The following is a 12,088-nucleotide window of genomic DNA, read 5'->3' as shown; positions in this document are numbered from 1 at the left end:
TTACTGCAGCTAGGCAGACTTCACAGTTTCTCATAGATTACCCGAGGAGCTGACGATACTCAATAGATGTAGAGAGCCTGTATGACACTGGGACCCCTGCTGTCTAAATAGGAGACTGCAAATAACTGCATGTCAGAACAGGTTTAGAATTCTACAAGGAGCGCTACATTTTCAGGGCCATTAGTTCTAATTTAATGCTATTGCAAGCATGATGAAATGACAGTAAACACTCAGTATTTTTGGTAATAATATTTGCTCCTTGTTCTTTATCCCAACATGCAGGGGATGCTTTTAGTCAGATTTTGGGAACTCTGCCTGATGTGCTTTGAGCTGTGTATTTACTGGTACTTCACCACCCTTATTTGGTGCAAGTGCAATCCCAGTGTATGACTACATGGAGAGTTAAGCTTCCTGAAGCAGGTGGAATAGATGTAATCAGAGGGATGAAAAAGTAGGTGGTGTGCATTGGTGGGAAATGAGGGGTGGGGGCAGGGGTTTGCAATGCTGCTCTGCATTATAAAAAGGTTCTTCCCATCTTGAGGATTCTCAGCACGGATGCTACATATTACGTTTTTCATCCGCTTTCATTTAAATTCATTTTGGCTTGGGACACATGGAGGGGAGGCACCCCCAGTCTCGCAATAAGTTGCGGTTGAAGAGCGAGATCCTTATTTAATTTCCTGCCTAAGCCACAGCTATTTAAATATTTCCTTATCACTCTTAAAAATGTGCGCCTTTTTGCTACGTACATACTCAGCAATAATTCATCCACGCAGGTAAATCTGGCGTTTCAATGAGAACATGCAAGGTGGTCTCCATAGATCTGCTCAGATCTGAAGGTTACCACAAGGTGAGATTCAGAGGTATAATTACCATTTTGGTGGTTGTGGAAGGTTATCATTTTTATTACACTGTTTGGATTTAAAGAACATGTATCTAATTTCCCCTCCCTATTTTTTGTTTATTTATTTTTTGTCTCACGATCCAGACCTTTGGAGACAACATGAATCAAACACATGTGGGTTCCATCACATTAGGCTAATTTAGGGGGCTGATTATGAAGGGTAATTATAGGATGACTTGGGAGAGGTGTTATCACTAGTGTAATTTCAGAGGTTGAGCTGAAGGGTATTTTGCTGGAGTGATGGGTTCTCTTTCCAGGGGGACATTGGTGGCAACTCAAGCCCTTGTCGGTCCCGCGTTCCTGTTTTGGTCCTGGGGGAGATGCAGGGGAGCAGCTATCTCCATTTCTCTCTCTTCTTAATCTCCTTTATTGCCCAGCAGCAACCCCTCTGTCCTCTCCAAGTGATCTTCTCTTCTCTTTACTTTCTCTCCTACCTTTCCCTTTTTGTCTCGGGCACTTCCCACTCCTCTTGCTCTCTGGCCTGATTAATAATGAATGAAGCGGATCATCTATCGATCCCATCCTCTTTGTGTTAGCACAGCAGCAGATATCAAACCTGTCAGAGTGTCTTAAAATAGCTCTGCGATGTGGCGGCCATAGTAGTTGCAGAGTTTGTTGAGTTAAGTCAAAGGGCTTGTTTTGCTATGGTGGGAAAGCAGACATTAAACGGGCACAGACTCCTGGAGCAGCAGGACGGAGTGGACAGACTAAGGTCACAAAGTCCTGAATTGCTTTGTCAGCTAAAGGATGATGCTGCCCTGTGAAGGAGAAAGGTGATGATCTGTGATAAGTGTGAAACTAGACGTCTCTTATACCTTCTCTATCTACTTTTGGCTCTTTATTAAAGCATGGCTATGCCAAGTGGTGGTCTTTTGGCCCTCTTAGGTCTCCCGGAGTCACGAGAAATACTCCACTCAGTCATTTCTGCCTTGCTGTTCATACTTAATCAATCCAGCAGATTGGCTTTGCTCTCTGACAGGGGAAGGACCCTGTCGAGACCCTGATGGAGACTAAGAGAGATGTATATCTGTCGCTATTGCTTAATATCACCAGTCAACATTATGCAGGGTTCAGTCGTCCTTATGTTGAGGACAGAGGGGAGGGGGAGTGCTGCTGGAACACGATCATTTACAATGACTGGCTGAGCTGTTGGATTTGATCCAAGTTTTGCTAATTTGATTTTATAACGTCTATTCAGATTTAGCCAGTCACGCTCAATTGACAGTGTAGAGTAGCCTATATTACAGGGATAATTCTTTTTTGAGAGAATGAAAGGGGATGAATTTTACGATTTTTTTTCCCCCCCTACATAACTACAGTCAGAAACCTGCTAATGCAGTTTTTAATGGCTGTGCTTGGAGTTTAAATGTGTGAATAAGAGGCTCAATATTGGGATTGATGCCTGTTATTTATAGGTCCCAGATCGGAAAACTATTGTCCATACATGCACAACAATTTTTTTGCCCGAGAAGAGGCCTCTAAAGTAGTTTGATGTAGTATATGTGCAATACGTATGTGTGTGGATTTAATTTGCAAGAGCATTGTTGAAGGCATCTCTGTTTCATCTGTTTTGCTCTCTTCCTTGGGGAATGTGTTTGTTTATCTGGAATGTTAATGTTATGTCTCCATGTGTGGTATACACTCTTGTCTTGTTTTTTTCTCCCCAAGGAAAAAGATGTTACTTTCAAAGAAACACAAGTCCAGATATCTATCCATCCTATTAAAGTATGTCACTGTTTGTGTCCATGTATTGTGTTTGCTTGCATGCATTGGAGTTAATGTTCAAAGACTCAAGCTGTTCTCGCATAACAATTAAACAGTATTTTTCTTCTCTTTCTGCGTTTGCTAATTTGAATGAACCTCTGCCCCACTCCCCTCTTTCATATTTATTTCTAGGAACACTTCACTCCAGAGTGCAAGTTCAAGGAGAGTGTGTTTGAGAACTACTACGTTACATACTCCTCCATGCTCTATCGCCAGACCCAGTCTGGTCGCTCCTGGTATATCGGTATCAACCGTGATGGCCAGGTCATGAAGGGCAACCGGGTAAAGAAGACAAAAGGAGCCGCACACTTCCTGCCCAAAGTCATAGAGGGTTTGTGGCCATTTGTGATACTCTGGCAAATTTTAGGCTCATGATGATTTGTTTTTGTAACAATTACTGACCAATAGTTTGTATCTTTTCCCCATAGTTGCGATGTATAAGGAGCCATCGCTACATGAGCTCACCAATGAACCAGTGAGTCCTCCTCGGAAGACAGTGAAAACATCAGATTCTCCGTCCCTAAAGAATGGACGGAAAGAAGCTCCTAAGGCTGACGCCTCATAGCACAGGAGACTGAGGGTGGGTCAAAGGGCAGCAGTGACCCTGGGAACACAGTCACCCATTATTCACTGAGGGTGGCTGAGGGAATGGCCCTCATGGGCCATCGTGTTCAGAAGTGCACTATAAGATGCTGAGGGATAGAGGGTCAACTGTCCATCAGCAGCCAAGAAGAGGAGAGAGTCCCCCCCACCCCACCCCCACCCCCCACCACCACCACCACCACAGAGGGACAGCCCAGGGCCTGAACCGGGATTACAACCATCTTCCCCTGCCACTGTTTGTCTCTTTCTTTGCCCCCTGTGACTTCAAGATGCACAGTCTCCATTTTGTGTCATACTCAGGCTTCTTTATCCCACTGACAATTTAATCGTTTCTCACATGATGACCCAAGGTCTGCTCTATTGTACTGGATATTCACCACACACACCACCCGGTATCATAATCCTCACCCATGGGCCCCCCTCTTGAACCCTAAAGTTGGTGACAGTGTGACCCAGCCAGCTTTCCACCGACCATCTGCCAACCAGCTCAGCTAATCATCAAGGTCAACTAAAGCTCAGAGAGATGAAACGGCTCAGAGTGTAAAGACATCAGCTGGAATCCCGGGTCAGGTCAGAATCAGATGAGCGTACGCTAAAGAGTGTGGAAAAAAGTAACAGCTGCATTCAAAGATCAGTCTATGGCTTTAAAACTAGTAGCCTGTCCTATTCTATTTTGCTTTGTTGTTGGATTTTCCTTTTTTTTTGTTTTCATCTGTATATTTCTCCTTGTCCTGTGATAGGTTGGAGACATCACAAAACGCCAGTGCATTTTTCCACAATATAAAAACTCTGTCTGTTAAAGATGAGCTTAAATGATGACATTTATCAATCCAGCATAATATGGATAGGGACAAATTATCTAAGCCAGAGGATGCTTCTCAGTAAACAAGAGACAGAGTTAACAAAACCCTCTTTCTCAGCTTTCCTCTCCACAAGTTGATCACTTATTACTCCACTATCTCATCAAATGAACAACTGGGTCATATTTTCAATGCAGGCTTGATCTGAACAGTCACCTGAAAAAGAGCAGTGGTGTATACTTCACTCAGCATCTGCTGTCAGCATAAAGCCAGGTTTGAAGCCCAACATCAAAGCCAGTGGAGCCTCTGAGCTGGAGCACTTGTTATTCTGAGGATGTCTGACAGCTTATCCACTCACTAGCTTTATCAAATCACCTTGGAAGAATCGCCTTCAAAAATGAGTGCATGTCATGGTGTGACGATGCTGTTTCCCCTGTGTATAGATGTATTCTAAAGTGTGGATGTGCTGTGAGATTATGAGTGTGAATGACAGTCTGTTCAAAGGGTGGCTTGAGATACTGCAGATAACCTCGACCATATCCTTCAGACAGAGTAAAATAGCGTGTCTTTGATATGTCTTTGTGCCTGAGAATACACAGGGAGAACCCCTCTCATGTACCATTTTGACTGAGTCAGAGAAATTTCCGAGAGCAGGACCTCTGGGCAACCACATGGTGCCTGAACCCACAGGAGGAATATTTTAATTAGGCTATCAAGTCATGTTTGGGTCGGTGTTGGAACAATATATATAATTACCTGATACAAGTCAAAGCATTTAAAAGGGAAACTATTAGGACACATCAGTGCTGGCTGATTTACTTACCACACTGGTAATAGAATCACCACAATGTTCACTCAAACTGAATGCTTGGATACACCTACACAGACAGCAGTAAGTCCCCTTGATACATCAGGAGGAATAACATTAGATTTTTTAAAAAAAGCTAATTTTGGTCACTTGAAAGAAAAAAAAAATCAACTTCAATGTATGTTCTAACATGTATGGTAACAAGGCAGGTTAGAGAATGTGAAACAGAGGCTTTACGAATGTGCAGCTCTGAGGGCGAAAGTAAGTCTTGACATTGTGTGTTGAATAGTAAAGAGATCTGCAAATGGAGGCAGATATTTAGAAAGAACGAAGGATTAGCAGGTGGATTCTTGAGGAATGTTGATAAGGAATTTCTCCAGTCGAGTATGCAAGATTCTTGGCAGGGTTTTATAGCTATGATAATGAATGTAAGACAAAGAGGCGTGTAAGACACTGTATGCTATTTATGACAAGGGGGTCTATGGAGGAAATTAGTTGGAGGGGTTTGCATTTTTCATTAAGTCTTTAATGTTCTGGTTCTTTCCAGGGGAAATATTTTACAGTATAGCTGAATTTTACTTTGTGCACTTACAAATCTAGTTTTGACAGGCCAATGTTCCCTGGTGCAGCCAAGTATGGTTTCAACTGTGCACTTCTAATTACTGCATGTTATCCAAGTGTGTGCACAGCATGTAGCATTCCAAATGATCACTCTAAAATAATACGCGTGGCCTTGCTTCAGCTGTCAATCAACATGTCTCACCCAGCTCCCTCTAACCCTGAAGAGATTAGTCATGCGAGTTCACATCACAAAGTTTGAGTCCCATCAATAAATGGAAAACACATGGAGGGACAAAGCAGTGACGGCAAAGAAACGTTGCATGCCAAAATAAGATCTAATGATGACACGAAGGCAATTTTGTAAGTAAACATGCAGAAAAACAGCTATCCATTATGTTAAATATTATTATACATTCATGTTCCTCCAGACATCTCGATCATAAAGAGCAAACAGTGTATAGTATTTGTCACACTGAGGAATGCTACCGTAAGTTGTCCGACAGTGATAATGTTAAGTAGACGGAAGAGAACAAAGAATGTTTACTAGTCTGTTGCTGAACGTGAATCGAAGAGCCATGTGGTCACATTCAGAATGTAAGACAGTAAGATTTTACCTTAGTTTATTGATGAATGTGATGGAAAGGATTTCAATAAAATAGGTAAGGCTTACAGATATTAGAGAAAAAGCTAGACATTAGAGTAGAGGAGGCAATTATACGTACTCTGTTTTATGTAGATCTGCGTTCCCATTGAGAATTGTATAGGGAGTTGTTTTTTGTGAAGCTGAGAGCGAGGGGGAAAATTAAAAACACTGATGTTGGTTGTGTGCCCACATATAGATTTAAAGTCGTAATACCTTTCCTACATACCCACAGCCTCCAGTATCTACAGTCCATTTTTCAAAACTATGTTCCCTGTGTAGGTGTATTAACAGCGTGTTACTCTGTGTTGGTGTGCGTTTGTCTACGATTAGGAGCAAGGTAAGACAAGACTGTGAGGGGAGGAGAAAAGAAAAGGGCATGGGATTGAAACAGTGATCGATAGACTCAATATAAAACAAACAAGAGAGCAGGCAGCCTGTGATGGGTTCAAAAATTTCCCCAAGGTCTGCCAGAGACAGCCACGTCCATTTGTTCAAGGAACATTCAGGTGGCTGTTCTCTACCTGTAAAACCAAAAAAGAAATCAGTTAAGAGTTTTTCCTTATTTCCGCAGAGCCTCTACAAGGGTCTGACAAACTGTTTCCTCTTGCTTGACTGTCAACAGCCATACTGTCCTCGAAGACACATATGGGTTGAGGGAAGGACAGATGCATAACATAAACCACCTCCATAAACTTGGACCCATAATGGAATAAATCACTGAGGGAAACGTGAAAGCACATTGCACCTTACAGGCCCTGGCTATGGCTTGAAACTGGAAAAAGATAACCGTCTTAGAAGATGACAACGCACAAACAGGGGGATCCATGCAGTCTGTAAATGTTACTGAGATTAACGGGCAATAATAAAGATTTAACTGCAGCTGAGTCTTCAATCAGTGGAGATTTAAAGCTTTAATTGCAGTGTGCAATAACTGCAGACATCCAGGGAATTTTTGGGACAACCATCTGAGTGAAATATAAGCATTCAATGTTAAAAGAGGCTATTAAGAGCTATGTGTTTTTGGATTTTAGTGGTACAAGATTATTTTACAGTCCGTATGGACGTGGATGTCTTTTTATTTTATTCAATCCAACGTAACTACAGACCCTCTTGATTCAGCAGCAACTCATCATATTTGTCCAAAGCCACAATTCATACCAGTGTAGTAGCCGTCAGTACATCATCACAGCCACTGCTGTAGAGTGACTGAACTCAAAATATGCAAACTGAAGCCACGTTTGTAAAAATACATTGGAAATATGTGTAGAACTGGCACCCTCTAATGGAAACGCTAAACAGTAGCAAATACCTTCTAGTCATCCAACCACTCAAAGCTGCTTTTTTTGGTGGTGACTGACATTCAAATGTTCGCATTTTTCTCCCAGAATTTAAAAAACATTGTGCCGCCTAATATTAAGTTTGATTTCCCACCTCATGATGAAGCTGTTTAGCCAGCTCTGAATCTGAATGGATCGTAATGTGCTTTTATGCCGAGGTTTGCTGATGGTTTGCATCTCGTGTTTGATAAACAACTGAATACTGAAGAGGTACAGAAGAGATTTATCGACTAAATATGAAACCGTACATTGAATAAACTCAACATTTCAAGGTGTGTAAATTTTTTTTTTAATTCAAAACATTTTGTTCGTTGGTTTTTTCGGGGGGGGGGGATTGTCTTTAAAAACAATTACTATGGAATTTCTTTTTTTTAACTTAAAGAGTTAAAGGGAGGGAGGGGGGATATAAAAGTGTGGTTACAATTGCTCACAATTCCAGACTGTGAAATATTTGACACTTGGATACTTTGTCCAGGTTCGGCCTTGAGTACAAAACAATATGAATATTCCAAAAAAAAAAAAAACTGAAAAAAGACCTTTAAAAAGGCACACCTAAGAAGCCATTCATACTTACTGAGTATTTTTGCTGCTGCAGGCACATTTCTCTTGTTTTAAAGAGTGGAATTTTCATGAAATGCTAACAATAATTGAAAGGAAAATAAGCATCCATGATCTGTATAAAGTGTGCTTCAATGTAAAAAAAAAAAAAAAAAACTGCTTGGAAGTTCTACACATGAGGAATGCTGTCAGGTTTCATTATATGTCAATAATACAAATGCTGTGTAGTACTATTTCTTTCTTCTTCTTTTTTTAGAAATGTACTTGCATAATCTGTGGGTTTTTTTAAATTGTGTTTTTGTTGTTCTACCTTGTCATGTTTCTTCTGTCCTCATAGGAGGCTGAATAGCTGTTTTTGTCTGTTCTGCGCTGTTGTAACCACACCCATGTGTCCCCTGTGTGAACTTCACCCAAACTGAATCCCACTGTGCGTCTGATTTGTGTGTTTATGAAAGATGTGATGTATTCAAGTGAAAACAACCACCAAAGCCCACGTGTGTCCTGTCATATCCAGCAATGACCTTTGTGGGCTCCGAGCTTCGGTCACGCAAGTCTTCCAGAAAGTTTCCCCAACCTCTCTCTCTCCTACTCTTATGGACTTTGGATTTATCTCAAGCCAATCTTCTTGTCTTCCAGAAAAACTGACAGTTTAAAACAAAAAAAACAACAAAAAAAAAGCCATAAATAAAAAAAGGGCCTTGGCATTGGTTGGCCACAGCAAGAAGGCTTGACTCTTCAGGCACCACCTGAGTGCTACCAGGGATTTAGACACATGTTGGACTCTCACGAGGAGCCAAATGAAGCAACAGGAACTGGTTATTTTTGTACAATTCCAGTGAGCAGCAAAGCAGATATAAAAACCAGCAATATGCAAAGAGAACTACATACCAGCCTGCACTCAAGGAAGGGAATACAACAGGTGATCCATCAACAATCAGCATTTGCAGGCTACAATGGCAATCAGTGGTTTGCAAATAACTAATTGTCTGAAACAAGAGATTTTTGTTTTTTTGCAAAGCATGCTTACATCACTGTTGTTTGGCTCATTAAGGATGACTCCCTCTCAGTATCTCCAGACACAAGCCCTCGATTTACCCTTTCGATTCACCCACTTTGCCATCAGACCTGTGTACATTTCTACAATAACTCCTACCTGAAATGACAGGAGATGTCTTATTCCAGGATATTATTCAATAAAATAACATATATTTGTATGATTGTAAACAGTGCTGTCAGCTCTTTATTGCATCTGCACATCTGTCCTCCTGCTTTTTTTCCCTGTATGTGACATAAATATTCAAGGGGGGAAAGAGAGTTTAAATTAAAACTAGGACTGCTGGTTAGAAAGTGTGTCAGTGTTGTTAACTGGATGTCCCAGGTCAGCCAAGAGAGACAGGCGATGGGGATTGTTGGTTCTGCAGTCCCAGTGGGGCAGACCTTCCCTGACCACCCCCCCTTACAACGTTACCTGAGTTCAGTGAATTCTAACTTAGCTCCTAATAACTCTAAGTCAGAAATTACAATAAAATCATGCAGTACAAAGCAATCACATCAGCTTGAGTGCTCAAACAAACTGCAAATAGTCCTCTTTTGAAGCCCAAAGAGGTGCCTCTCAACATACAAGCAAGAACTGGGAGTAATTCTATTTTATGCAACATAAACCTGAGAAAGAGCTTCTTTCACACATAACAAATGTTACAGCATAAAAACTCCCAACTCCATTTTGTCTAATGTCCACTAAATCTCTGCCGTATTGATTTCAAATCTCTGGAGTAGCCATGAGAACACCATGCCACACTTAACAAAGCTACACTCTGAGAAATCAATGCTGTTTTCCAACAAAACACAAATGAGTAAAATAATCTAGCCTGCGGGTACAAACAGTAATTTGAGAAACTCTGCCTTTCCCTATAAAAGCAGTTATTATAATGTCAGCAGAAATACTGTATACGAGATACACGGGCATTTTATTTTAAAACATCTGTGACTAACTTTCAATGCTGCTTTAGTTCATTCCGAGGGAAAAAATTTTTTTTTATATCAATACCAGCCGTCTGATTCATGCCAATAGTAATCACACATGAAGCCTATAACACACAGGTGTCAAACAACAAAAAAGACCTTAATTCACCAACTTTGAACATGAACACGCAGTAGCAGAACAAGCCCTCTTACCTCAAACCAGGTCTCTTCAGATGTCGTGAAGGTGAAAGTATCCAACAGACGTACAAATCCCAAATAGACGCTCAGGAAGTTTTACTCGCGAAATTTAAATTAAGCTAGCTGGTTAGCGCCATCTCTGATGACTACATCCCTCGTGAGCTAGCTAATTAAGCTAGTATTAGCTAAAGTATTAGTTAGCAACTCTCCAACGGTCCGTACTTACACTTCGTCCTTATGTGTACTTTTTATTAGTATTAATTAGGGCCTGAGTCCGAAGGTACTTATTGAGTTTGCTCGACACAAAAACACTGACACTAAAACTGACCCCCTAATTTAGTTTATTTTTCAAATAAAGAAACCTGCTTCATCGCGCCTGTAATCATCCGGTGTTCCATCCATCTAACCATTTTCTATACCGCTTATCCGTTAAAGGTTGCAGCGGGGGGGGGGGGTACACCCTCCCCTGGACGGGTTGCCAGTCCGTCGCAGGGATCATCCGGTCAATACCTCATCAGTGTGAACACAAGCGGTATTGATAAGAATAATTAGGGTCTCATTCCATTTAGCGTCACCGCTGTTCTAATGAATCAGCAGGCATATTACTTGGACCCCTGCCCACCTAAATGGAACAGGGCAATAATTAATGCTATTTATTACACCTGATTACCTTGTTATGTCAAAAAGGCTGCTGTGAAAGAGTCTATAAAACTTGAATTTAAAGGCTATTTTTCAATCTCTGGCTACTTTCATACTGGTTAATCATGCAATTAAATTCATATTTGTGATATCTGGGGTCTTTCTCTTGGCTCTTAAGGATTTTAAGCAGAATCAGGAACTCTTTAGCGGGTTGCTGTTGTAAGAGGAAAAATGGATCTTTCTGTGTGGAGTTTGCATGTTCTCCCTGTGCCTGGTGACCCATCCAGGGCCAACACACCAAAATCGGCTGGGACAGGCTCCACACGATTTCAGTGTATTGGCACTGGATGGCCAACTCCACACAGAAAGATCCTGTACCCGAGCTGGGACTTGAACATGGAATGTTCTTGCTCTGAGGCCACAGTGCTAACCACTGCACTACCGTTCCGCCTCATCATTAGGCCCATTTTTTTAAATTTTAAAGTTTTTTCCTGTGGAAAAGAAAATCAGAAAAACCTAAGGACAATTTTATGATACGAGTTTGATGCTAAAGTTGATTTTTCAGTATATAAGGATAAATAAAGTTGCAGGGACAGAGTCCGGTCTTCAACTCTACCCATCCATTAGGGACAAGCAAGTCCATGAGGAAGAGGAGACCCATCATCACACCAAAGATGATCTGACGCCAGACAGCTTGACCGACCAGCCACTGTAAGAGTGGATGCCTCTCAATTATAATGAGGGTATACTTGTGCTGATCAATACTTGACCTTATCAACTGGTTTCCCTTTTCTAACATGTGTGTGTTTTCTAGTGCGGAGAGGAGAAACCACGTTGAAAACTGCGAAGAGGATCTATGAAAAACAACCAGACTGACAAGCGGTGAGCAGGCAGATGTGAAACATAAAAACAGATATCATTAGTCCACAATTTTCAAGACACAAATGGAGTGGGTGTTCAAGGTTTAGAGGGGATCCGTGTGTGCGTGTGCAACAGTTCTCCTGAGACACTTGTTCAGGACATGATTGTCTGTCTCCTTCTTTCTTGTGGCACAAGCAAAGGGTTTGTTCTTCCAGTAAATGATAGGCAGACTCCCCTTTCTCAAGGGAAGTGATGGGCCTGACAAAGTCCTGTCAATTGTCTTTTCACTTCCCCTTTGACGGGGGAAGTGAAAAGAATGACCTTTGTCAGGAGAAGTGCAGGAACAAGAGAAGTGGGGAGGATTCTGGTGACTGGATAGGGGATGATCAGGTGTCTTTGAAAGGTGGGACTTAGGATTTTAGGGTGTTTAGAATGCTGAGTGTGGGATAA

General features: G+C 41.5%; 1 protein-coding gene and 1 long non-coding RNA gene across 2 annotated transcripts in view; one reads left to right on the top strand and one right to left on the bottom strand.

Annotated features, from left to right (window-relative positions):
• The window catches only part of fgf11b (fibroblast growth factor 11b), a 44,134-nt gene extending 36,396 nt beyond the window's left edge, over window positions 1–7,738 (top strand). Inside the window, exons 4-5 of the mRNA XM_086226931.1 lie at window positions 2,801–2,999; window positions 3,097–7,738. Of these exons, the coding sequence (XP_086083057.1) occupies window positions 2,801–2,999; window positions 3,097–3,233 (336 nt within the window). The 3' untranslated portion in view covers window positions 3,234–7,738. The remainder of the gene's footprint in view (window positions 1–2,800; window positions 3,000–3,096) is intronic.
• Window positions 1–10,702, bottom strand: part of LOC147248951 (uncharacterized) — a 44,388-nt gene extending 33,686 nt beyond the window's left edge. The window contains exon 1 of the long non-coding RNA XR_015119522.1: window positions 10,154–10,702. This is a non-coding gene — a long non-coding RNA (uncharacterized LOC147248951). The remainder of the gene's footprint in view (window positions 1–10,153) is intronic.
• Between the last annotated feature and the right edge of the window lie 1,386 nt (window positions 10,703–12,088).

The sequence above is a fragment of the Aulostomus chinensis genome, chromosome 15 (assembly GCF_037954235.1).
Source record: "Aulostomus chinensis isolate RoL2024-O1b breed Wild chromosome 15, RoL_Achi_v1.0, whole genome shotgun sequence".
In the NCBI taxonomy this organism is placed as follows: domain Eukaryota; kingdom Metazoa; phylum Chordata; class Actinopteri; order Syngnathiformes; family Aulostomidae; genus Aulostomus; species Aulostomus chinensis.
The sequence above is the reverse complement of the archived record's forward strand: the minus strand, read 5'-3'. Positions and strand labels throughout refer to the sequence as shown.